The sequence below is a fragment of the Calypte anna genome, chromosome 3 (assembly GCF_003957555.1).
Source record: "Calypte anna isolate BGI_N300 chromosome 3, bCalAnn1_v1.p, whole genome shotgun sequence".
Taxonomy (NCBI): domain Eukaryota; kingdom Metazoa; phylum Chordata; class Aves; order Apodiformes; family Trochilidae; genus Calypte; species Calypte anna.
The window spans coordinates 48,948,406-48,970,849 of NC_044246.1; the positions used below are offsets into that span (position 1 = coordinate 48,948,406).

At 40.0% G+C, this 22,444-nt stretch overlaps 1 protein-coding gene across 6 annotated transcripts in view; it reads right to left on the reverse strand.

Moving 5' to 3' along the window:
- Positions 1 to 3,578: 3,578 nt before the first annotated feature.
- The window catches only part of SPTBN1 (spectrin beta, non-erythrocytic 1), a 128,935-nt gene continuing 110,069 nt past the window's right edge, over positions 3,579 to 22,444 (reverse strand). For 5 of the 6 annotated variants that reach the window (XM_030446678.1, XM_030446681.1, XM_030446679.1 and 2 more), the window contains 13 exons: positions 22,272 to 22,402; positions 20,845 to 21,049; positions 20,318 to 20,692; positions 17,944 to 18,188; positions 17,391 to 17,529; positions 16,208 to 16,292; positions 14,877 to 15,073; positions 13,632 to 13,744; positions 12,972 to 13,035; positions 7,617 to 7,855; positions 6,151 to 6,324; positions 5,398 to 5,440; positions 3,579 to 5,039 (listed from right to left, as the gene is read on the reverse strand). In XM_030446678.1, coding sequence (XP_030302538.1) covers positions 4,824 to 5,039; positions 5,398 to 5,440; positions 6,151 to 6,324; positions 7,617 to 7,855; positions 12,972 to 13,035; positions 13,632 to 13,744; positions 14,877 to 15,073; positions 16,208 to 16,292; positions 17,391 to 17,529; positions 17,944 to 18,188; positions 20,318 to 20,692; positions 20,845 to 21,049; positions 22,272 to 22,402 — 2,226 coding nt within the window. In that variant the 3' untranslated portion in view covers positions 3,579 to 4,823. Of the gene's footprint in view, positions 5,040 to 5,397; positions 5,441 to 6,150; positions 6,325 to 7,616; positions 7,856 to 12,884; positions 13,036 to 13,631; positions 13,745 to 14,876; positions 15,074 to 16,207; positions 16,293 to 17,390; positions 17,530 to 17,943; positions 18,189 to 20,317; positions 20,693 to 20,844; positions 21,050 to 22,271; positions 22,403 to 22,444 lie in introns of those variants that run through there. The other variant, XM_008493255.2, reaches the window with a different exon arrangement.

A 22,444-nucleotide genomic window follows, 5' to 3' on the forward strand; every position in this document is an offset into this window, starting at 1 on the left:
GCCACAACATCTCATGGAACAGTTAATAATTACATGAAATGAATCAATATCAAAAGGACACGATACTTCAAACTCAGAACAACACGTGCAATTAAACTGTGTGGTAGATTTGACATTCACAATTGCCAGGCTCATCAGGATGCCGAGCTCAAGATGCAAGGTGGGATTTACTTTAAAATAAACACTTATGCACCAAATCCTTCTTGTCATACTTTACAAAACCAACTAGTATTCTACTGCCGAGTAGTCTGCTTTAGGTCTCCCAGTTGTTCTCCCCAGCAGGTGTGATGACCAGGAGGCAGAGGCACCGGGTGCATGCAGCATATGCTGCATTATGACAGACTGCAGATGCGAGGAAGTGGGCGCGCTGAAGCCACTGCCTCGGCGACACGGAGTGGTGGCACAGGCAGCTCATCTCGCTTTGCTTCGATAGCATTAGTGCATGTTGTAAGGCATCTCAGCCCCACTAAGCTGTCAGAATGCACAGCAACAACAGGTACAAGCTGAATTAGAAGCAAGCCTCTTAAATCCTGTGCTTGTTGCATGTAATTGCTGTGGGTTGGAATACATTTCCCTTGATTCTCACTACTCGCCCTGTATCCTGCAGCAATGCAGAGTACTGCATTGTGGGGTTGTTTTATGCCTTGCCTTATTCATACTTTAGTCTTGCTTAATCCCCTGAAACAAAACAAAACAAAAAAAAAACCCAACCGATCTACCAGAACCAAAATATTCATTGGATTGCTGTCATAAGGCTAAAGAAAAATGCTTGATAACAGCATTAAATACATTCAGCAGCAAGGAATAATACTGCTTAGAGACTAAAAGCACTGAATTTGACGAAATGCACTCCTCATGCAGGCCCTGCACACCCATAGCTGTGAGGACAATTCTAACCCCAATGCATTGAGAATACATTCCTTTCTTACCTGGGTTTTGTCCTGTTTGACCTCCGAGTGTACTTTCTTGACACCAGGACACGGAAAAGCAAGCTGAATTCTTCTTCCACTTCTGCTGGCTGGGCACTCCTGTTCCTCCTGTTCTCAGGATGTGGCCTGAGATAGAGCTGTAGTGTCAGAGACCTGAATTATGCTTTTTCCAGTAATTTAATTATCAGCAGTAAGTCAGACATTTAGTACAGTCCGATTTTCTGAGTTTGGTGGGTTTTGGGTGTTTTTGTTTGCTTGTTTGTTTTTTTATGAAAAGTGGTAATGTTTGTTCCATCTCCCTGTGATTTAAATTTCTGTATTTATTCAGACAGTTGTGACTAGTGAAGGTAAAAAAAAGTATCAACCAAAAAAGCAAAACTGTACCATGCCTGCAAACTACTTATTATGAAAGTATATTCCTAAAAGATCCTCCACATTTAAACTCCATTCTTTGCAAACTCAATCACAAAATAGAGAGCACGGTGAAGTGAAAAGCTGTCTCAAACATTATTTCACAGGAACAGAGATAAAAGACACATTTCTTTTACTTCACCATTACTCTTCCTCATACAGAGTACAACCCTCCAATAGAACATATTCTCTATGAAGGACAGATGGATTAACAGATTATTTGCCTCAACCTGAAAAAAAAAAACCTCCCACCCAACACATGCTTAATTCTTGTGGCTAATGAGTTCTGGTTTATTTTTCCCTCATTGTACTTAGTTCACCAGTACATGGAGACCTTTCACGCCTTTCACCCTTCAGGTGCAGCTGTCTGAAACTTTCTCATCTGACAATGCAACATGGGGCTCCCGCCAAGAAAAAAGAAGAAAAGAGGAAGGAAGGTAGGCTGACCTGAGTCTGTAACAATGACAGCAATGTATCTGAAAAGTGGTTGGCTTTGAAAATTTTACAGTTCAAATTCAGTATTACTTTTGCAGTGTATCCCCAGAGGAAACAAAACCTATTTAATCATGGGTTAGCTAACAAACCTTCTTAAACAAAGGAAACTAGAGCACAAACTGCTCTACAAATCCTCTCATTCTAGACCATAAACTCTACATACAAATCTTCATTCTTCAGCATGGTAACCAGCAGGAATGTAACATTTTACCTATCAGGGGGTCTAACACTTCACACCATCCACCAGAGCTTTCCCCATTCCTCTTCCCTTCTGAAGCCATCCCACCAGCCTGACTGTTCTGATCTGGCTTTGTCCAAGGAGGCTCTTCCTGACCCACCAATTCTCTTTGCAAGGAAACTGGACCCTTACACAGTCCAAAGTGGAAACAGGCTTACTAGAATTCACTCTTGTCCTCAGCAACTTGAAATCAGTTCCTAAGAAGAAAGAATTTTTATTCAAGTAGTTTTCAGGAACAACTTGCAGTAAGAGGTAAGACAAAAACAAACAAAAAAACCCCACAATTCTGAAGGCATTTAAACCAAGACTCTACAGGATTACACATAACAAATAGTGAAAAACAATCCATTAAATTACTCATCGACAAGATTAGTTGAAGTGACACAAACGGCAAAGCATCGACATTTTTATGAACTTCAATCAGCTGAGAAGAATGTTTCATTTGCTAATGTTAAATCTCAGCTTTTAATATTGCATTAAATTTTACATTTACTAGTGGTGTTATCCTACTTTTTACTAATAATTAGACTGGAACAATTAGTATTACAGGAGTAAAAACTCATGTGCATGAATATTCCACTGTTTAATAACCTAAAATTGAGAAACAAGATAACCTCAGAAAACACAGTATACTCCATGAAAACAATTAAGATACTCTATTGGTTACATGTTCAAGAAGCTGTGGCTTGGAAATACATTAGTTTGCAGTTTATCTGCTTTCCATCTAAAATTGTATTTGAGTATATTTTAATTATCTAAAAAATTAAAAAAAACAGGTTCCTTACATTTCACTGATTTTAACACTTCTAATGTCTATTAGGGTTTCTTGGATCTATTCCTTTCAGATGGTTCCTCAGATGGCATGAGAGTTAAAGAAAATTCTGAAAAGATGTCAGTCCGTCAAATACAGACACAGTCAAGGGAACAGTGAGCTTTGGAATCACCTTGCCTGAATTAAATGTCTGCCAGCACAGAAGTGCAATAGTGGCTATACCTTCAGCAAGATATGTTTAACAAAAATTGACATAAAAAACCCTCAGTGAAATTTAACTGGGCAGGACAACAAGTCCTCAGTAAATTACAAAGTTCAATTATTGCCTGATTCACTGAGGACTTAAGAACTTGAACAAAAGGTAAATAGAAGGCTGGAGAACGAAGATAACAAAAAAATGTTATTTTCCTGCAAACTAGTAGATGGGTATTTACCTCAATCAGGTAAGACATTCAGATAACTTGTACAATTGCCCTACTCCGTGCTAATGCTTACTCCACCGATTCTACTGGATTTGTTTCTCACAGAAAATATCTACATCAAAACGTGTCACAAAACACTGATTTAATTCCCTCTTTATTCGCTGGCACTTAATTTGGGGAGCAGGTGGAAAGTGAAGGGAAAAGGAAGGTAGAGAAAGGCAGAAAGGGAGCAAACAACTGTTTCAGTACAAACTTTTGCACAAATATATGTAATTACAGATGAAGGCATTCGTTTCAGTGCACAGGAGAGATGACATTTTAAAATAACTTTATTTTTGATCCTCTTTCAAAATTATGATTTAACATCATCAGAAATGAAATAAGAAACTTAACCAGCATAGATAGTTTTAAAAGCATTTAATGACATAGCATATATTTAACAGATAGGGTAAAAGTCTAGAGGTACAGTTCGATACAACTGAAAGCCGGTTCCAGTACTACTCTTGACTACAGGCCCAGTCATTGAAAGTTCATTCCTATTAAATGTAATTTTTGATTGTGCAGTAAGATGAAAATTTTTCATTACAATAGTTACAGTGACAGAGAAATGCACACTATGTATCAAATAGCAAGGTAATGTAGCAAAATTATAACACACAGTGCTGCAGCTGACAAGCAAGTAACCATTTGAGTAACATTACTTTTCCAGTAAATGCTTCAGTTCCACTTTTACACTTATCAATGATTTTAAAGGGTTTATTATACATCTAGTCTTATTATACTTTGTACTAGAATTATCTGAAACATACAATATAATGTATTTCAACAAAAAAAAAAAAAAAAAAATTGAAATTACAGATTATTTAAAACTGTATCAGCCTGCTAATCCACCTTGTACACCAACATTCTTATCTGTCATACTTGATGCAGAAAAGCTTCAGGTTGTGTTAATAACCAATGCCAGGATATAAATGGTTTGTCTGTAAGTTAATGCATACCTGCACTCTGTTACAGCAAAGGTCATACACTATCATTTTAATAAATGTTAGAATTGTAATGGGAGGCTCTACTAGTCAAGACTCAGCATAACAACCTTAAATGAAAGTGAACGTTTTTGAAAATTTGTACATTGTTTTTTGATGTGCACAGTAGATTTGAAAGCACCGCTGCCTTGCATACCAATAGCACTAGGAGTGGGTTATTTTCCAAGACAGCCTCACAAAATTGAGGAACAGTTTAAATATTAAGATCTAATCTACATTAACTTCATTTAAAAAAAAAAAACAAAAACACAACCAAACAAAAACCCAAAAAAACAAAAACAAACCCCCAAAACCTGGTCCTCCCTCTCCTACAGAAGCTGCCCAATGCACCTCATACATTTTTAACTTTAGATTCTTTTTTTTGTTGGCTTTTAATTTTAAAACGCTCTATAAATAAAAAAATGTCAATCACATTGAGGAACATGAGGCACAGAGAGTAACGTATTGGTTCTGAGCTCGCATGCTGGAAATCCACTGGAACGGTCAGAGAAGTGCAGTGTGTGGAGATGGAATTCACTTCTTTTTACCAAAAAGGCTGAATCTTTTCTCTTTGTCTTTCTCTTTGTCTTTCTCCCGCTTGCCAGGGCTGGACTCGCTGGTTATTGTGACGCTGGCAGGCAGGGTCTGGGCACGGCTGGAGGCTGGAGTGCTCTGGGTGGTCGGGGACACTTCGATTTTATCAGAAGAGATAGCTGATGTGATGGCCTGAATCCACGTGTTCATCTCCTCCTTCAAGAAGCCCCAAAGGCAGAAAGCTGTTAAAATCTGCACATCACACGCCCTCTCTAATTCGTTTAATATTGTGGAAGGGGAATGGACAGAAGGGGGAAATGAAAGGAAACATGTTTCTGACTCGTCATGTGGCATGCCTCCCATTATGTGCCTGCAGAAAACATCTACTGGGAGATGTATCTGAAAAGCTCTGCTGCCCTGCTCAGGCCAGCTGAAGCATCTGAATTTACACATTAGGCACACGTACGCACAAGTCCAGGAAATTAAAATGTACCCCTTAGCTCTCAGCCAGCTACTCTTCTCCTGTTGTTCAAGATTTCACATCAGTAACAAACAATGAGAAAAACAAACTTACATCATCTTTGGCTTGGAAGAGGTATTCGTTGCCATCAGTCAATCTGTGAAGAAAGCAATCATCACAAATTTAGCTTAGTGGCAGTCTCACTGCTTTATGTCCTGTTTGTTTAGCTACCGTATGTAACCAGACTGTGACATATGGGACAGTCATAACGTCTATAGGCACACAAATACACCCCAGTGGGCTGATGATAGTGGAGCTGTTCCAGGGCATCAGGACACACTGCAGAGCTTGCAGTCTTCAGCAGCTGACAATTGCTGTGTCAGTACTTGCTCCTTCAGGCTCATCTTTTCTTTCTTACAAAAGACAGCGCAAAAGTTTACTCAACACTTTAAAAAAGACAAAAGTCGCAGGCCACACCCAGAGTTTTCATAGCTTTTGTAGAAACCTAGCAAAATATGGCTGCTGCTCTGCTGTCAGAAATACTCTGGTGGTGGCTCAAGATACCCTGCTGGGGAGGGAGCAGTTAAAAAGCCCAGTATTTTCCAATGCTGTCTCCTAGTTTTAGGCAGACATGTATAATATTGTCCCTGATGTAAAAAAAAGTGTTCAGATTATTCTGATACTGTTTTGTGCTTGTTACTTTTTATATATATCCCATGTTTCAGTGTTGTCAAGAGCTTATTCAGAAAAGGAGATACTGCAGCTAATAATTATCATCAGCTCTTAGCCTAGACCCTCCCACAAGTTTGCACAGAGAAAATACCCACTACAACCTAAAGTAATGGCAAGATCCTTCAACAGCTTTACCTTAGCTTGAACACATGCTTTTTCTTTTTGTAATCAACCGCTATTTCACAGACTGCATCTTTCAAGCTGACAGGAATCTCGTTGTGGTAGGGGATGCCAGAAGCAGCAGCTTTTGAATCCTTGTAGAAGCCCATCTCTTGATTGTTTATGACACAGTACACGTTATGCCATGATCTTCAAGACATGGAAAACAATGAAAGTATTTATAAATCTAATGCTCTTACTTGCAGAACTGGAGAATCCAAACACAACTATTTCTGTAAGATAATGGAGACTAGTTCAGTCTGAAGACATGAATACAGCATACATCGTCCTGTAAACTGCAGACAGCAAATTCTCCCATAAATGCATGGCTTCAAGGCAGAATTACTGACTTGGAGCCAAACAGCACAGAGATTTCCAGAGCCTTCTTTGACAGCACATAAGCAGTGGGAGTCTTAACAGTGGGAGGATTGTTTGGCAGACTGTGCAGTTTCCATATTTGGGAGAAAAACTGATTGACCTTCTAACAGCTACACTTTACTGTAGAAGAAATTCTCACTGTGCTGCAAACTAAAAAAAGGATTACATGTGAAACCCCTGATTGTCATAAATACTCTTAGTGACATCATCTGCCTTGTTCTCCAATACAATTACAAAAGTCAGTCATTACTAGAAATAAGAGTCCTTAGATATTAGTTCCCGTGTGAACAAACTCCAGCTGAACAGAAATCATGGCAGCACTGAACTCATTCATGACTTCCACTCAGCTCTGCTGAGTACTTTAGCTCCTACCAAATCTCTCAGATGCTGGTGTTTCTCACCATTTGCTAGTCAATATTTTCCTTGTCAGCTAAGTCATAATTCTGATTTCAAAAGCTCAGATCACGAAGGACCCCACTCTGCTTCTCCAGAGCAGACACAAATTTCTGAAGTTTTTCCTGTTTGAGAACTGCAGGATCAGGTCCTTAGGAACAGAATCAACTAAGGCACACAAAATCATCTTCACCCGCTTTTCTCTTCTGAACAGATTACAGAGTAGGTGGAAAGCGCTAACGTGCAAACATAAAATGTCACAAGAATACGGACATTTCTATTCTCACACCTACGTGCTTTTCTTTTCTTGCAGTAATGTACAACTTGAGATATCTGAAATCAAATCCCACTACTGCCACAAATCCATCATATGAAGTGGGAAACTCATGGTAAATTTATGCCTCAGTTTTCCACCTTCCAAATAGGGCTAACACTGCATTTTCTACCATGTATCTACCACGTATCTTTAGATTGCAACTTCATCAAATGCACCATCCAACCATGTATACACAGTTCTTCCTAGATCTTCCTACAGCAACAGGAGCATCACCCTGGCATGTCTGCATGTCTTTAGGGGCTGTGAGGAGACGAGCAGCAGGGATAAACACCTGCTGTCTTACACCTTGGTGAGTTTGAATGCAAGTGTCTGCATTAGGCATCGAGCACTTTACCTGCTTGAGGCTTTCTTGCTGTGTGTCTCCCATTCATGTTTGCGATGTAAGAAGCCCTCCATCTGAGCTGAAGGAATCTCTTGTGTTTTGGTGGGCAGGGTAGCAGCAGTCTGGGCCTGAACAGCCATCTTGGCTTTACGGTCTGCTGTTGGAGAAGGAACAGGACTCGACTCCTTCGAACTTGTCCTTTGTTCTGCAGCTCCGTTGACCATTTCGTTTGTTCCTGCAGTTTCTGCCACCTAGGAACAGTGGAAAAAAAAGTTCAGCTAGAAGCCTCCTAATATGGAGGTATCCTGCAGTTAATCTGTTTTCCTGCACAACGTGGCTGTGTATAAACTTTGCCTGGAGAATGACACAGGCCAGTAAGATCTTTCTCACACTCCATGGAGACACAGAAGGCCAAGGAAATTAGAAGGTATGAATGGATTAGTACCCATTTTACAGGTAGAGAGACAGGAAAACAAGAGCAGCTAAACATCAGTGTGAATTTTACTGTGCTTTGCTCTGCTGGTCAATTAATATTCTTTTATATATTGTTGTTCCTGAAATGAGAGCATTCAATTCTGTTGCTGAGTACTCAAATGTTTGGAACAGTAACAATCACACTTTCTGCAAACCTAGAGGAACAGTAGAAGTTATACACATCAGCCACCTTAAATACGTTTATGGCAATACTTGGGTAGTAAAAGTCTATAAAAGATATTAACTATAAGTCAAAAGAAAAATATGTCAAATTGCCCAGGAGCATTTACAAAGATTTATGCAATTTATTAGTTTCTGTAAAAGCTCCTTTCCCGCTTTCCCCACTCCCCTAGTGACACAACAAAATCAAAACATGCAGAAATTAGAAAGATTACACCATGCATTTCATCTCCACCATCCCAGTTAGGATATTGGATCTTAAAGACGAGGGAAATGAGGTCATATGTCAATTTATCAAGGTCTTTTTCAGACTTTTTGTTATTGGGTGGATTGGATTTTTGTTAAAGGAACTGAAAACCATCACAGTCACACAACATCACACAGCTATTTACCCCCAAACAAAGACAGAACCAAGGCCTTGCCCATCACTTGCTTTGTTGATCGCGTTGCCTGTCGCACTGTGATCGAGATAGCCTAGAGAGCAGCCGTGTTTCCAGCAGCTCTGACTGGTCAAGCTGTCGACGTCTTCAGGAGCCATTCATCCAAAACCAATTTAAATTGGAATCCTAATGGCTATAAGCTTTTGAAATGCAGCTTGGTCCCAGTATTTTTGTTCTTGTACCATTACTTTGACATGTAGAGCCATTGGTAGCAGCTCAGGACTTACACAACCAGTGTGTATTATTATTATTATTATTATTTATTATTATTATTATTAGCAAGTTACTAAAGCTTAGTGCTGCTAATGCTCTAGTAAATTACAAACATTCTGGACTGTTTTTATGCAGACAAGCAGGTATTTGTGAACTGCACAATAATTAGACATTCCCACTTCTGCACATGGCCCGGACAATTCAAAAGCAGCCGAATTATTATGCAACAAACTAAATTTTGCCACCATTTGCTAGAACTTCTTATACCTGCCAAGTATATGTTATTGTACCTCACACCTTTGCACCTCATATATTGACCTAGGAAGAGCTAAGTGTCAACTTGCTATGAATATGGGAAGGATTGGTTAACTGCCTTTAAGCAATCTAAATCTCCAGAGTACAGACACTACACCACTGAAACAGGGAAAGAATCACAGCTCACATTCCACTTCAGTAATACCTATTTTACTCTGTTCCTAAAGACATGTAGCCCTACAGTCTGGTTTATAAGAGGAAACAACTACCCTGCACTCTTAACCCAGTGGAAGTAAAAATGAATGACACTGCTTCTTCACAATTAGGATATATCTAAGCCATCAAACCTCGCTATTTGTATCTAAATCTCAAAAATATTGCATTGAAGGGAGAAGAGAATGAATAGCCAAGGCTGAAGATTACCCAACACTGGCAGCACAGCTCCTCTAACACAGGTAGTAAAAGAAAGAATCCCTGATTCACCAGTGGCAGCTCAATTACTCAGTCACCACTGGACAACAGATTGCGCTTGAGACACAGGACAGCCTTTGCACATCTTCTTGACCAGGGACAGCTACTGAACTTCAGTCTCTCTGCTGTTCAGCTGGCTGGATCCCTGCCTGATGTATAGGAAAGCCTCTTGTGATGAGCAATAAAAACTTAGATCACAGGAACTTAACAACTGACATAAACCACCCAGAACCACCTGTAAGCTAAACTGATGCTGAAAGCAGCACGATTTCTGGAGAGATATTAGCAAGATGTGACAGTATTAATGACTGTGGGGTACCTATAGCCACTAATCTGAAGCAAAGCAGACCAGTTTCAAACCAGCAGCTACTGCACAGCTACTTAACGTGTTTTGATGGGAAATAACATGTAATTCAGTGCTGCAATCTGCAACCCTCTGGTTTTAACTTTAATTGCACAGCCAGACCTTGAATTTCTACTGAAAATTCTACTGATTGCAACAGGGCTATGAAAAGCTTTTCTGATGCTCTTTCAGGTTTTATTTCCTTTTCATGTGTTATCTACAATTAACAGAAAACAAGCAAAAAAAAATCTGAATCATAAACAGCTATACGAAGAATGTGTCATGAAAATAGAGAAAAAACAGGAGCTAAACAAACTTTAATGGACACATGCATTGGGCATGCAGAGACAACGCAATGGAGGACAAACAATAATAGCAAACTGTACTGTTACAACAAAACAGTTATCACGTACACAAATACAGTTTTCTTAATTGTGACTGAGAGGTTAGTTGCAAGTGCTTTAGTGGCTAATGACTACTCTTGAGATATTTAAGTCAGGACTGTAACATGCAACAAGACAGCTGATGACAATGGCTGGAGACATCCCTCTGATTCTCATGGTGCTTGAAGCAAAGTTATATTTAGTTCATCACCTTCAGTCTCTGCACCACAGCTTAAACAACAAAAAAGTATTTTCCTATTTCAGATGCAAATAGATGATGACAGCCTGCATATCGTCCTGGCATAAGCACCATTTTAGTATTTTAAGCCAGAACCACAGGCTACAATAAATAGCTGATAACATACACTTCTAGTCCCTAAAATTATGACCTTAATTCATTACTTAATTATTTTTTCTTAATAATGTTTTTATATACAAGTGTACTAATACAAGTAAAAAAATTGTATCTCTATAAACTAAATGATTTGTTAGCCAGAATACATCTGAAGGCTTCCCAGATGGTGAAGTTTGACTGAAGCTACAGCTATACTGTTGTGAGGTTCTCACACACTTTACAAGCACAGAGAGCCAACTCTGGTGTAGGCCAGAGCATGAATTGCATGAATTTATATTGAGTTTTTAAAAGCATTAAGAAGTTTTAGGTTGTTATCCTGACAAAAGAAAAAAAACATGCATCATGAAGTGGAAAGACAAGTTACAGCAAAAGTACAACTACTGAAGCACATCCTTTCAATCACCTTTCTCACTTTTGCAAACTCAGCCAATACAGAACAATTCAGCTGCACCTCTCAGCTGGTTGTCAGAAGTCAAAATTCTGATCAACAGGAGCTTATCTTCTGCCTCAAAGCAGAAATAACACAGCTGTGTACATCAGATGTATTGCAAGACAAGATTCAATGAACTGAGCTAAAAAGCTCTCATGGAACACTGAAATGCAGATGGTGAAGATTAACATGGAAATGCTTGAGGTATCATAAAATAAAAAAAGAAAACATATGGGTGACATATACAGCTGTGGTAACCAACAAGATGATGATGATCTGGGATATGCTTGCAGGCCACCTCACATTCTTAGCTACAACTGTACATATTTAAGAAACATTAGAATGTACAACAGGCAGCTCACTTCATAATTTAATATTAAGATTAACTGAAGGGCTTTATTTAAAGAATGAAAAAGGCAGATCTGCTTAGTAACCTATAACACTGACTGAGTCTGTGTGCAGACCCAAAAGTGCCTGGGGTATTTTAAAGATAAGCTTATGCTGAAAGGCATTTCCTCCCAGAGTCCTTGACAGGGACCAGGATTTCCTATGCAGTGCTGGTAAAAGCTCTAATATACACCCTTCTGAGCCTGCCAGGAGCCTTTCCTGCACTTAATATGACCTCAGAGAGTCAGTTTCAGAAACATAAGAAAGAGTAGTGCCATTCTTCTCACTATTCAAAGCATTAATTGAAGCAAGTAGGCTTTACAGGAAGGTAATGGAAAGGTTAGCCAGTTTTTAACTACTGTGTTGCTTTACCTATATATGCATATTTACTGGTACTTTTATGGCTGCATATTAAGATTATTGGCATGCATCCTGACTCCACTGGGACATTCCTTATCAAGAAGGAACAAATAAGGCATGGACCATTCAGCCTGCATCTACACAAAATAAAGAGCTGGGATCTTAGACAAGTGCATTTTATTTAGTTTTTAAAGCAAACTATCACAAACTCTCCCATGAGGGTTCGCACTCTGCTCTCATTTATAACACTGTCTCTCCAGGGTCAGTAAACTGAATTTCTGTAATGTAAATTGGACACAACCAAAGCAAAATGGGGCCCGAAAATAGATATTCAGCAAGACCACAACTCTTCATGAGAACTGAATACCAAGATAAATCTAGATACTAGTGTTTAATGTTTTATTTCATGTTTATTTTCATCTGCAGTCAATGAGTCCATTCTGCATGGAATGTCATACAACTAACCTTAAGGCTTTTATTTGTTGATAGTTACAACTCTCCCCTCCCTCCCAGCCTTTACTGTGGAGCTCACTTGCATGTGTTATCTTTGGCCTTGTATATAACTAGCTTGCTAATGCAGCTGATTTAATAATGTTGCCGTGCTGAAACCTGTTAGTATAATTCGATGTGTCATACCTGTCAGATTCTAGATTTCTTCTTCATTATGATGTAATGTCATTAAATCTCAATTACTCATATAAAGGACGATTTAGCTGAAAAATCTTAATACTATGAGAGACATGAAAAACTCACAGTAAATAACATGAAATAAAAGTGTCACCTTAAAGCAACTGAGTGTGAGTGGGTAGATTCAAATGCACAAGGAGTAAAGTGAAGCAAATATATCTTCAAGGGGCTGCTAATTAAATAATAGTCAACTGATGGGAAGGAAGAGAAAAGCAGCAGGGAAATCTGAAGCCGAAAGATAAAACCAGTACCAGTAAGCCATACTGAAAAAAAGGTGTCTTTGCTGCAAAAAATTCTGTATGTCACAGTCCAGACCATGATCGGTCATTGGCTGTCCGTCTGCTAATAAAGTTTTTGTAGTTTTGGTAGGTTTGGGAGCGGTAACTAACCCGTGGAGATTCCTGGTCTGATGGCAAACCATTCTGGGAAACCTGTTCTCCTTTCGTTCCATCCCTGTTGGGAGAGAAGAAAATGAAAAGAAACTGCATCAAGTTCTTGAAAGTCACCCATCTTTTTTTTGTCAAAATTAAATTTTCCTACTGCTTCTTGCACACCTCAGAAATTTTAGCAAGCTCATAAAATCCTCAGGCCCAACTGAATATATCCAGTGTTAAGTGAGATCAAATCAGACTTTCTTGACAGTTACGTTACAATTAACTATACTCTTGTCATGTAAGTAATTGTATAAATGTTCCATGGACATGATCTGAAACCTATCTGCAACTGCTGCTAATTAAATAATAAAGCAGAGAGTGTTCAGAAATCTTAATTCATAACACAGGGGCATTCTTACTGTGCCAGCATTCTTACTTAAGGGGCAGGTACAACTCAGCAGTAACACAAAGTCATGAGGAAAAATTCAACTTAGCAATGAATTCAGATATCTGGGAAAGGTCCTGACCCCATAAACTGCATCCACCAAGCCTCCTAAAAGAGAGCACACCATGCAACCTCCAGACACTCCCTTTACAATGCATATTCACCCTGAGAATTCTTTCTGAATGAGCAGTGTAAAGTATGCAGCTCAGCTTCCCACAGCTGGGGCTTACCATTGCTGCTGGGAGTCACCATCCTCTGCAACCTTTGCGCTTGGCTCTGGAGCAGGCGGCTGTCTCTTCCTCTCCTCTTCCTCCTGCTGCCGACGTACTTCCAGAAGTTCCAACTAAGAATGGAAACATTTTTTGTGCATTTAAAAGCACTGTACATTTTTCAGGGACATTTCTAGGAATTAAAAATAACCATATATTTTTCTGAAATGTTACTGAAATTAAGGTTTTCTTTGATAAAACATGAAGCCATCAGTCTTTAAAGTATTATTTGTGCAGTTTGTTGTGCTGAGTTTCTCAGTAAAGGCACAGAGTATCAGACCCTTCAGCATCAAGTGGAGTGCCTGGGCAAGGGCTCACCACTGTCTGTGTTTCTTTTCTAATTCATTCTAAACCATTTCAGAACCAAAACTAGACAAACAAAAAAGCAGCTCAAGCTATTAAAATACTGAAAAATTACATCCTCTTGTCTGTTTGCCACACATAGAAATAGAATATTCCATATCCAGACCCCTGAAATTAACCATCTAAATAAAGCTAGCCTGATTTCTGAAGACGCTGAGAAGCTACAGTTCCCTTTGTCTGCAACTGTGTCATTCAGTGCATGTGGAAAAATCAAGCCACTTCAGTTTTAGTGTCTAAAGTAAAATTATTCTCCAAAGATGGTAACATGCTCTCTAAGCATTAATTACTGACATTGCAGCTGTGTTTAAAATGTGGTGGATTTTTTTTTTTTTTTTTGCTTATTAGGTCTTTCCTGGGGACAATACAGCCTTATAGTCTAGCCGTCAAAACACAACAGTTCCCCCTCCCCACCACTCTCTCCTCACACTGTCATCTTTTAACCAAGATTAAGTTCAAGTGTTTGTACCGGGGTCATCTTAAGTCAGAATGCCCCTTCCATTTTAGCAGTACAACCTGTATGGCAGAGGGTTGGTCCAAACTGCTCAGCTCCTGCATTTGCTTTTGGGTTATCACTCCTGGGCCTGAGACAGCTCTGGTTGACTGCTAAGATCATTTATCAAGCTTTTTCCTTGCAGGTTATTGAATACAAATGAACCACTGAGGATTTTCAGTATTGTTAGGAACATGAAACTTTATGGTCTGGGTGACTGGCCAAGGTTGTTCTAACAAACAGCTCAACAAATAGAAATCAGGTTGGTGATGCTGAGAGTTACTCTAAACAATCAGATGGCACCAAAATAGAGGAGAATGGCCAGGAGAGGTTATTCTCCCTATAGCACTTACTGTGGTCAGTCTTTCCAGTGCTGCAAATCTCTCATCCCAAGTAGCTGCGGATTTTTCAAATGCTTCATGCCGCTTAATTAATTTTTCCACTTCATCAACACTTTGACCTATTTCACGACTGGATAGGTAGGGCTCCTGGCCCAGCAGCCAAGCCTCAGCCACACTTGCATCTCTTGAAAACTGGTGAACCTCCAAAACTGAGCAAAGAATGTACAAATATCAGTGTCAGAAACATCAAAAAGAGCACCATCGGGTCATGAGGCATCTTCTGAATTTACCTAAACAGAGCTCAGGGGAAAAAGTAAATGTATTTGCCTAAGTATTTTCCTTAATTAAAGTCACTGAAATTAATCATTTGGATGACATAAATTTATTCTGTTGGCCTTGCTGTGGGGAAAAATAAAAGGCCCAACTTTGCTTCTTCTACAGACTTACTTAATTTTGCAATTTCACCGTCTCCTTTTTGTTCTAATCTGCTGTAACCGACTAACTTCAGAGTAGAAAGTCTGCTATGTGATGGTTTTCCTCCTCAGACTGGCCTGTTTCAGCACAATTAGACTGTAGCTCCCTTCAGCAAATTCCCTTCTGTACTTTACATTTGTCTGCACTGCTACAGTTCCATGTGTCCTTCCTCCTGTCCTCACATCTGGCAAAAAGTTTCACTGCTTTTCTGAATGGGATCTAGAAATTTTGATGAAGAATATGGTACAAACACCCAGACTCAGGGATGGCTGCCCATGCTTCTGAATTTGTTAAAAGCCTGCCAAGGCTCAGAGCAATGAAGAAAGTACAGAGAACAGCCCAGAACCTCACAAAATTACTAAACACTGCACTATACATTTTGAGATCCTGGAAAATGTCTGCTGTGAAGGGTTCAGTCCTTACGTGAGACACTGATCACCTTGCTGGAGTATCAGAACTGTGTTTTTGTTGCTGGTATAGAACTTGCAAAAAGCAGCAATGTCTAAAAGTCACTAAACTGCTCTCAGATAATGCAGACATTTACATGCATAAGGTAGCTTTACTTGTCCCTGTTTTTGAGTAGTGCACCCTTTGTAAAAACCCAGTTGGAACATGACACCTGCAAAATAGAGTAGATCTGTTTCACTGAGCTACAAAATTGGTAATACCGTTGGTGCACTCTGAAATTTAGTTTCCAATTCTCTGTTATTTTACAACCAAGAGGTGTGAATCTTAAACTTATTACATTACCAACACACTTTCAGGCACTGTTAATAAAGAAGCTGCAGGTTTTTTCAGTGCTCAGAAAGACATAGCAAAGACAGAATTAGATATGGCCCAGCCCAAAAGAAATCTGAGGATGTCCTTACTCAGTCTCAGCCACTCCCATCTGTCTTCCCATTTGTCAATCATTTCTTTTCTCTTTTCTGTCAGCTGCAGCAGCTTTTCCTTGATCTGGATTGAAGAGGAGAATGCAGGACTGTTACACAAGCAGCAGGCTCACCCCACCTCACCGCCTCAGCTGTTACCACCAGCAAAAGGCTCTGACAAAATACATTGTGCTAGATTGTCAGGAAATGACTTAAAACAGGAATAAACCAACTGTTTTTCTCTTCGAAGCACAAATAAATGTAACATTTGTACTAAAATATCACATTTGCATAAGCATTCAGTATCTGTTAAAAACTGCAGCACCAAGATAATTCGATAAAAAGCGTATAAAGAGTATAACAGACAAATATAAATGGTGCAATTGTACGGTCTGTCCTTTTTCTAGTAAATAATGCTAAATATGCTGCCCATTCTTGTTACAAAAGCAACTTGCCCTAACACCACTGACACACCTGTGTCAGTCTCAGAGTGAACACTGGCTAGCGAAGCCTCCCAGTGCCTCAGCAAATCTCCTCTGAAGATATTCCATGGCACTGCAGTGTAATGCAGACACATAAAATATCACCTCCTGAAGTGGGCAGGATCTTACAACATTTGGCTCTCCTCCCTCCACTGAAGGGAGGCAGTAAAAATGAGGGTTGAGCCTCTATCCTCTGCCCTAGACAAATCAGAAAATGAATCAAGGCCTTAAGCAGTTGGATCCATTTTTCTCTTAATATTTCCTGGATTTTCTCCCTATGAGACAAACTTTTTGTGCTCCTCCCCTAGCAGGCCTCTTCACAGCATTTCAGTTCCCCTCTACAAAACTCAGGCTGTCTCACGGTGTTCTTCCTTCTTGCTCTAAGAAGTCACCTTTCCCAACACAGCCCCCCCAGGGCTCTCTCTCTTTGCAGAACTGAATCAACAGCTCATTTGTATTCCCTGGACTGAAAATGATACCTAAAATCTAGGTGCCATTTCTGCTACTCAACATAAAGTCATGAGTTAGATTATACACTGATTTCACCACAGCAAATAAGTGCATGAGACTCTGAAGTAGTTAATTTAATTATAAATACCCAGCTTATTAATCTGTAGGTTACACAATGCAAGTTCTTCATCTGAAACAAAATCTATAGGTCAGCCATACTGCAGTTGTTACATGTTCCACAAGCACAATACCTCCTCTGATGCGTAGTGTTTTCTTGCCAAAAGAGATTTGCCAAGCTCAATGCAGGTAGTAAAGCTGTCATTCCGGGCATCAATTTCTGCTTTGATACCCTGGTGATTGTTCATCAGTAGTTCAACAGACGAAACATCCCTAAAATGATCAATACACAGGTCAGAAACATGTATTCCAGCTTTAACAGCTGTTTCATTTTCAAACAAGTAAAGAAACACAGAATGGGTAAGATAAAAAAAAAATTAATTCCTAAATTGTTTTTCTAGTTAAGCAAAGAAGACAGCATCCTTTCCTTAGGAACAGCACCACTGTGGTCTGAATCAGAGATCAAACAGCCAAGTGTGTGAGAATTAATTTCTTTGAACACAATTTTACATTGCAATTACTGCAACAGCCCTCAGCCTTTGCTAGGCAGCAAATACACAACAGCAACCACCACCAGACTTTAGCAGGCTCTTTGAATTCCTGGCTTGGTGATACTGAGTCTTTTACAATGTTCCTCAACTGACCTACAGCCTGAGCTCCCAGTGAAGAGGAGACACTTCACATTACCTTGGCTTTTCTTGGGCTTCTATCTGTCGGATAACATCTTCCATCCAAAGCATGAGGTCACGAACCATGCTGAAGAATCGGAATTTGTCTCCTGTATCCACCAGTCTAAGCCGGCGGCCCTCACAGGCATCCAGCAGTGCCTTCCATGCTTCTAGAACCTCGTTTTCCCTCTTCTGGATGTCATCAGCTTTGTCTCCAGCATAGGCAGCCTGGAGGCGTGCAGCATCCTCCTGAAGCTGTCTCACCTAGTGTGTTGTTATGAAAGAAATCCATCAGCATTTGGGTATTTCTGAGTCACAAACATGGGGAAGTTTCAGCTGCTAATTTATCATATGAATGACTTTCTAAAGTCACTGCAAATGTATTTGATCTGTTGATATTAAAAAGATTTGTTCTGTTATTAACCCAGTATATCCTGTGAGAATATTTTTAAAGAGAAGACTGTTGGGTCATGGCCTTCAAAACAACAAAGATTTGCTACAGTCTAAACTTCCCGTAAGAGACTGCTTAATGTCCCAGCAAACAGGGACTATTTCCATCATTCAGTTTTCTTTTTCTCACACAGGTGACAATGGTACTCAGGAATGCCTGTATCAAAACCACTACTCTAACTGACAGAGATGGTTTTTCAAAGATGCAGATGATAACTTCAAACAGAAGAAAATCTGGAAATTCAAAGATTTTTCTACTAGTAGAACTATCTTTTCCTTTCAAACACAGTCTTAGGGCATCAAATGCTGTTTCTTGACTGCTCCACATCTTTTTTGAGACCAGAATAATTCTACTGACTCTTCTCCAATTTTTTTTTTTTTTTACATCAAATTGAAGTCTCCTGGTTACAAGCACAGATATGCCACTGTCACAGTGATCCATCTTAATGCTCTGTTTCACACAAAAACAATTCTAAGTGCTTTGATAACATATTTCTTCATTTAGGTCTTTATTATAATTACCTTTTTTGATAAAATGGGATTGATATTTTGTGAATGTCTCCCATTTTATGTATAAACTCTACAGCTTCTGAAATAAAACACTTAGAAAATCAAATGGTTGCTATATCCCCTTTATTCTAAAGTAAACAACTATGTAAATTGCAACATAATCAAGAACTGGCATGCAGCTTGGACATAAAAAAATATCTTTTCTGACCTGCTGGGATAAATGCAGGCATTCATAATTCCTCCCTTAGGCAACCTGCTCTCTTCTGAAATTCTCATTTTGGCAGCTGAACATTGTTTTTTGGTTTAGAATCCCCTGTGTGCTGTCTGAACAGCTGCTGCCCTCTATTTAACATAACTTGGCTTCAAGAGACTCAGAATTAGATCAAATTTGGCTGCTTTTAGAAACTGTATCTTGGACTAGGTACCTTAAATCTCTTCAGACTGATAATAGGAAGCATCAGAAAAAAGCAATATTTAAGTCAGAAAGCCCAGGTCCATAACCAAACCAGAAAGCATATGTGTAGGTTTTCAGACTTCCTTTGCCTCGCAGAAAAGAAAAATAAAAAGGGCATAGCAGCGGAGGGTTCACTAGGGCTTTTTGTTTGTTTTTTTTAACAAGAAACCCCCCAACCTGGCTTATACATCCCTTCATATTCAACTCTGATACTGCAAGTATACTTTGGAATTTCTTCCATGGGACAAAACAGCTGTGTCCTGTGCTCATCGACGTGAACATGGCATAGAGAGCAGGCAAATCTGAGGTGGCTTTCAGCACAATTAATGTAACACTCAAGACCAATGTTAAGGACCAAAAATTCTGAAACCTATATTTCCTATTACCTCTGGTACATTATGAATTCTTTACAGACATTGTATCTGTTTGATGACTTTCAGAAACTGACTAAGGAGGCAATATGTTAAGTCAAATGAATCCTTTTAAATTTAAATATAAGTTCTTTTCCAACCATTATCAGCCACACAGTGCACTACCGGTGCTGTTGCTTGAGATAACCAGAAAAAGGTCCTCTGAGGAGCTGAAGTGTGTCACCCTCATGCCTCTCCATCCACTCCCTGCTCCTTTGCACCCAGCAGGCTGAGACTGTCAAAAGCTGTTTTACTTTACATCAATACAGAAATTCTCTGCCTTTATGATTTCTGCTTCAACCAAGGACAGGAAATGGAATAGCATTCAACAGTTACCTACACATTCAGAAATCTATGTACTTAAGGACTATTTTAGATAAACTAATCAACCTAATGCAATGACAGAGAAGCAGAAAGGCAGATAAGAAAATGATGCAGGTGAAGTTATTCCCACAGAAATACAGTTGGAAAGCAGCTGGCAACACTCTGTCTCCCAGCCACAGAGAGGCCAAGAGCCAGGAGACAAGGTTTTCCACACCCACAACCAGTGCCGTTTGCTTGCTACACACCTGTGTGCCAAGTGCCTGGATGTCATGCTCAAATGTTGTGTGCATTCTCTGTAGTGTTTCCACTGTGTTTTGGTCTCTACCAAGCTCTTCAGGCAGTTTCTTATGTTTGTCTTGAATACGTCCTAAGATCTCCTTGGCATCATGGTAAAATTTGTGCAGTTCATAAGAGGCTGCTAGAATTTGTGTTCTCGTGTCAATGAGCTCCAGGAGATCAGCCCAGGCTTCATTGAGTCCATCCTTCCACTCTGCAATTGTTGCAGCATCTGAATGTCCAGAGTTAATGAGTTCATCTGCCATGTGGTTAACAGTATCAACACGCTCCTGTCCAATGTTTCCAGTGTCTCGGGCAAATTCTCGGAATCTCTCCTGTAGCATCTGAAATGAAAAGTGACAGGCCCATGCAGGGCTGTGATTCCAAACTGGCCTGAGCAAGCCAAGCAAGCCAGCCACTCATTTATATAAACCATCTACTGCATCCAGTACCCAGAAAAGGAAGGCCAACTTGCAGCCACGGCCAAAGAACTTACCGTTACATGTTCATAATCCTGACCCAGCTCATGGGATCCTGCTACCACCTCCCTTTCAGCAATCCACTGCTCCAGGTCATCCACTTCACGATTCAGCTGGAACAGCCTGTGTCTCTCATCCAGCCTGCCCCGTCTCTCTTCAGCTAGATCCTTCAGGCCTGCATACAGCTTATCCACTTTGGACTGGCGCATGCTGATACGCTCACTGGAAACAAAGAGCATTGAGTCCTCACTGTCTTTTAAACGGCTTCAAAGAATAAAGATCACTCAAGATATTTAATTCACAGAATGCGTGTCTGCTGCATGCATGACTTTAACTTGGAAACACTGGATCAATCCTCTGTTGACTGTACTAGCTGGAAAACTTCTCTGCCCTGTACTTAAAATTCCCTGCAATTTGGAGAGTGGAGCTGGGAACCAGGCTCTCCATTTGTTTGACCACAAATCACACCAAAGCCTTCCCACACAATTACAGACAGGACCTGAGCTGCTGAGGCAAGGAGCATTTCATTTTCATAATTCTGCTTTGCAGTTCAGAAGCACTCAGGGGCTTCTCACTCCCTAAAGCTGAGCATTTCCAAAAGTGATTGGTATTTCTACTTGCCATAGTTTTTGCATATATTTTGTCTGAGCCATATAACCCTGTCAAATTGCCCTCACTCTGCCTTGTAAAGTTGATTATGTTATTCCAGTGCTCAGTCATCTCATCCAGGAAATCCACTCTCATAGCCACAAGAGAGTGCTTTTGAGTTAAACAATCTCTCACCAGAGGCAGAAAGTCTTTCCTAAGACAGGACAATCTATCTGTGAAGGCAGAGCAGTTAGATACATCAAATCACGCTTGAAGTCAAAGCCAATGGAGAATTCTGTTTGCTTAGCTGCAGCTCTTACAGCAAAACAGTTTTTAAGCTTCCAGAATTCTCCCACAGGAAAAGTAATTTATGAAACGTGGGAGAAATTCACCCAAATCAAGCTGTTAATGTGCTCATGTTTAAAGCATCCAATTACAATCTCCGCTTATACTGGAATCTCCAAAAGAGAAGGCAGATCCCAGGGAGCACTGTGCTAAGAGAAGGATATATGACTGCGACCCTCTGGGCTGGCCAGAAAAGTTGGCTGAAAGAATTACTATGGGCCCTTGCTTTATCTTTTTGAGGTTGAGCAGTGCTGGCAGACCTGACACTGCTGTCCTGTATAATGGTTATAACAAAGGTGTCCTGTACTATCCAGATATCATCAGCTGACCCTGCTCAGGACCCTGCCTCTGGCCAAATTAGGGTGGTCCAATATGCATGTTGAATCAAGTGAGGCTGAACTCCCTCTGGGCACCCCTGTGAGCTACTTACTCTTTGTGTGTCAGAACCACCTAGTGAAGTGATTGAACTACTGAAAGAATGCATAATCCAATTAAAAATAGCAGTTAATACCTTTCTGGGTGATTATCTGCCACCAAAGTTCTGCTGGTCTTTGAAAGCTGGTGCACAGTTTCAGCATAGTCTTCTACAGCTTGTTCCAAAATCTGGTGTTTCTTCAGCATGGACACGGCACTCTGTTCATCCTGTAATGGTGAAAGAAAATGTCAGGTCCCCTGCTCCAGAGA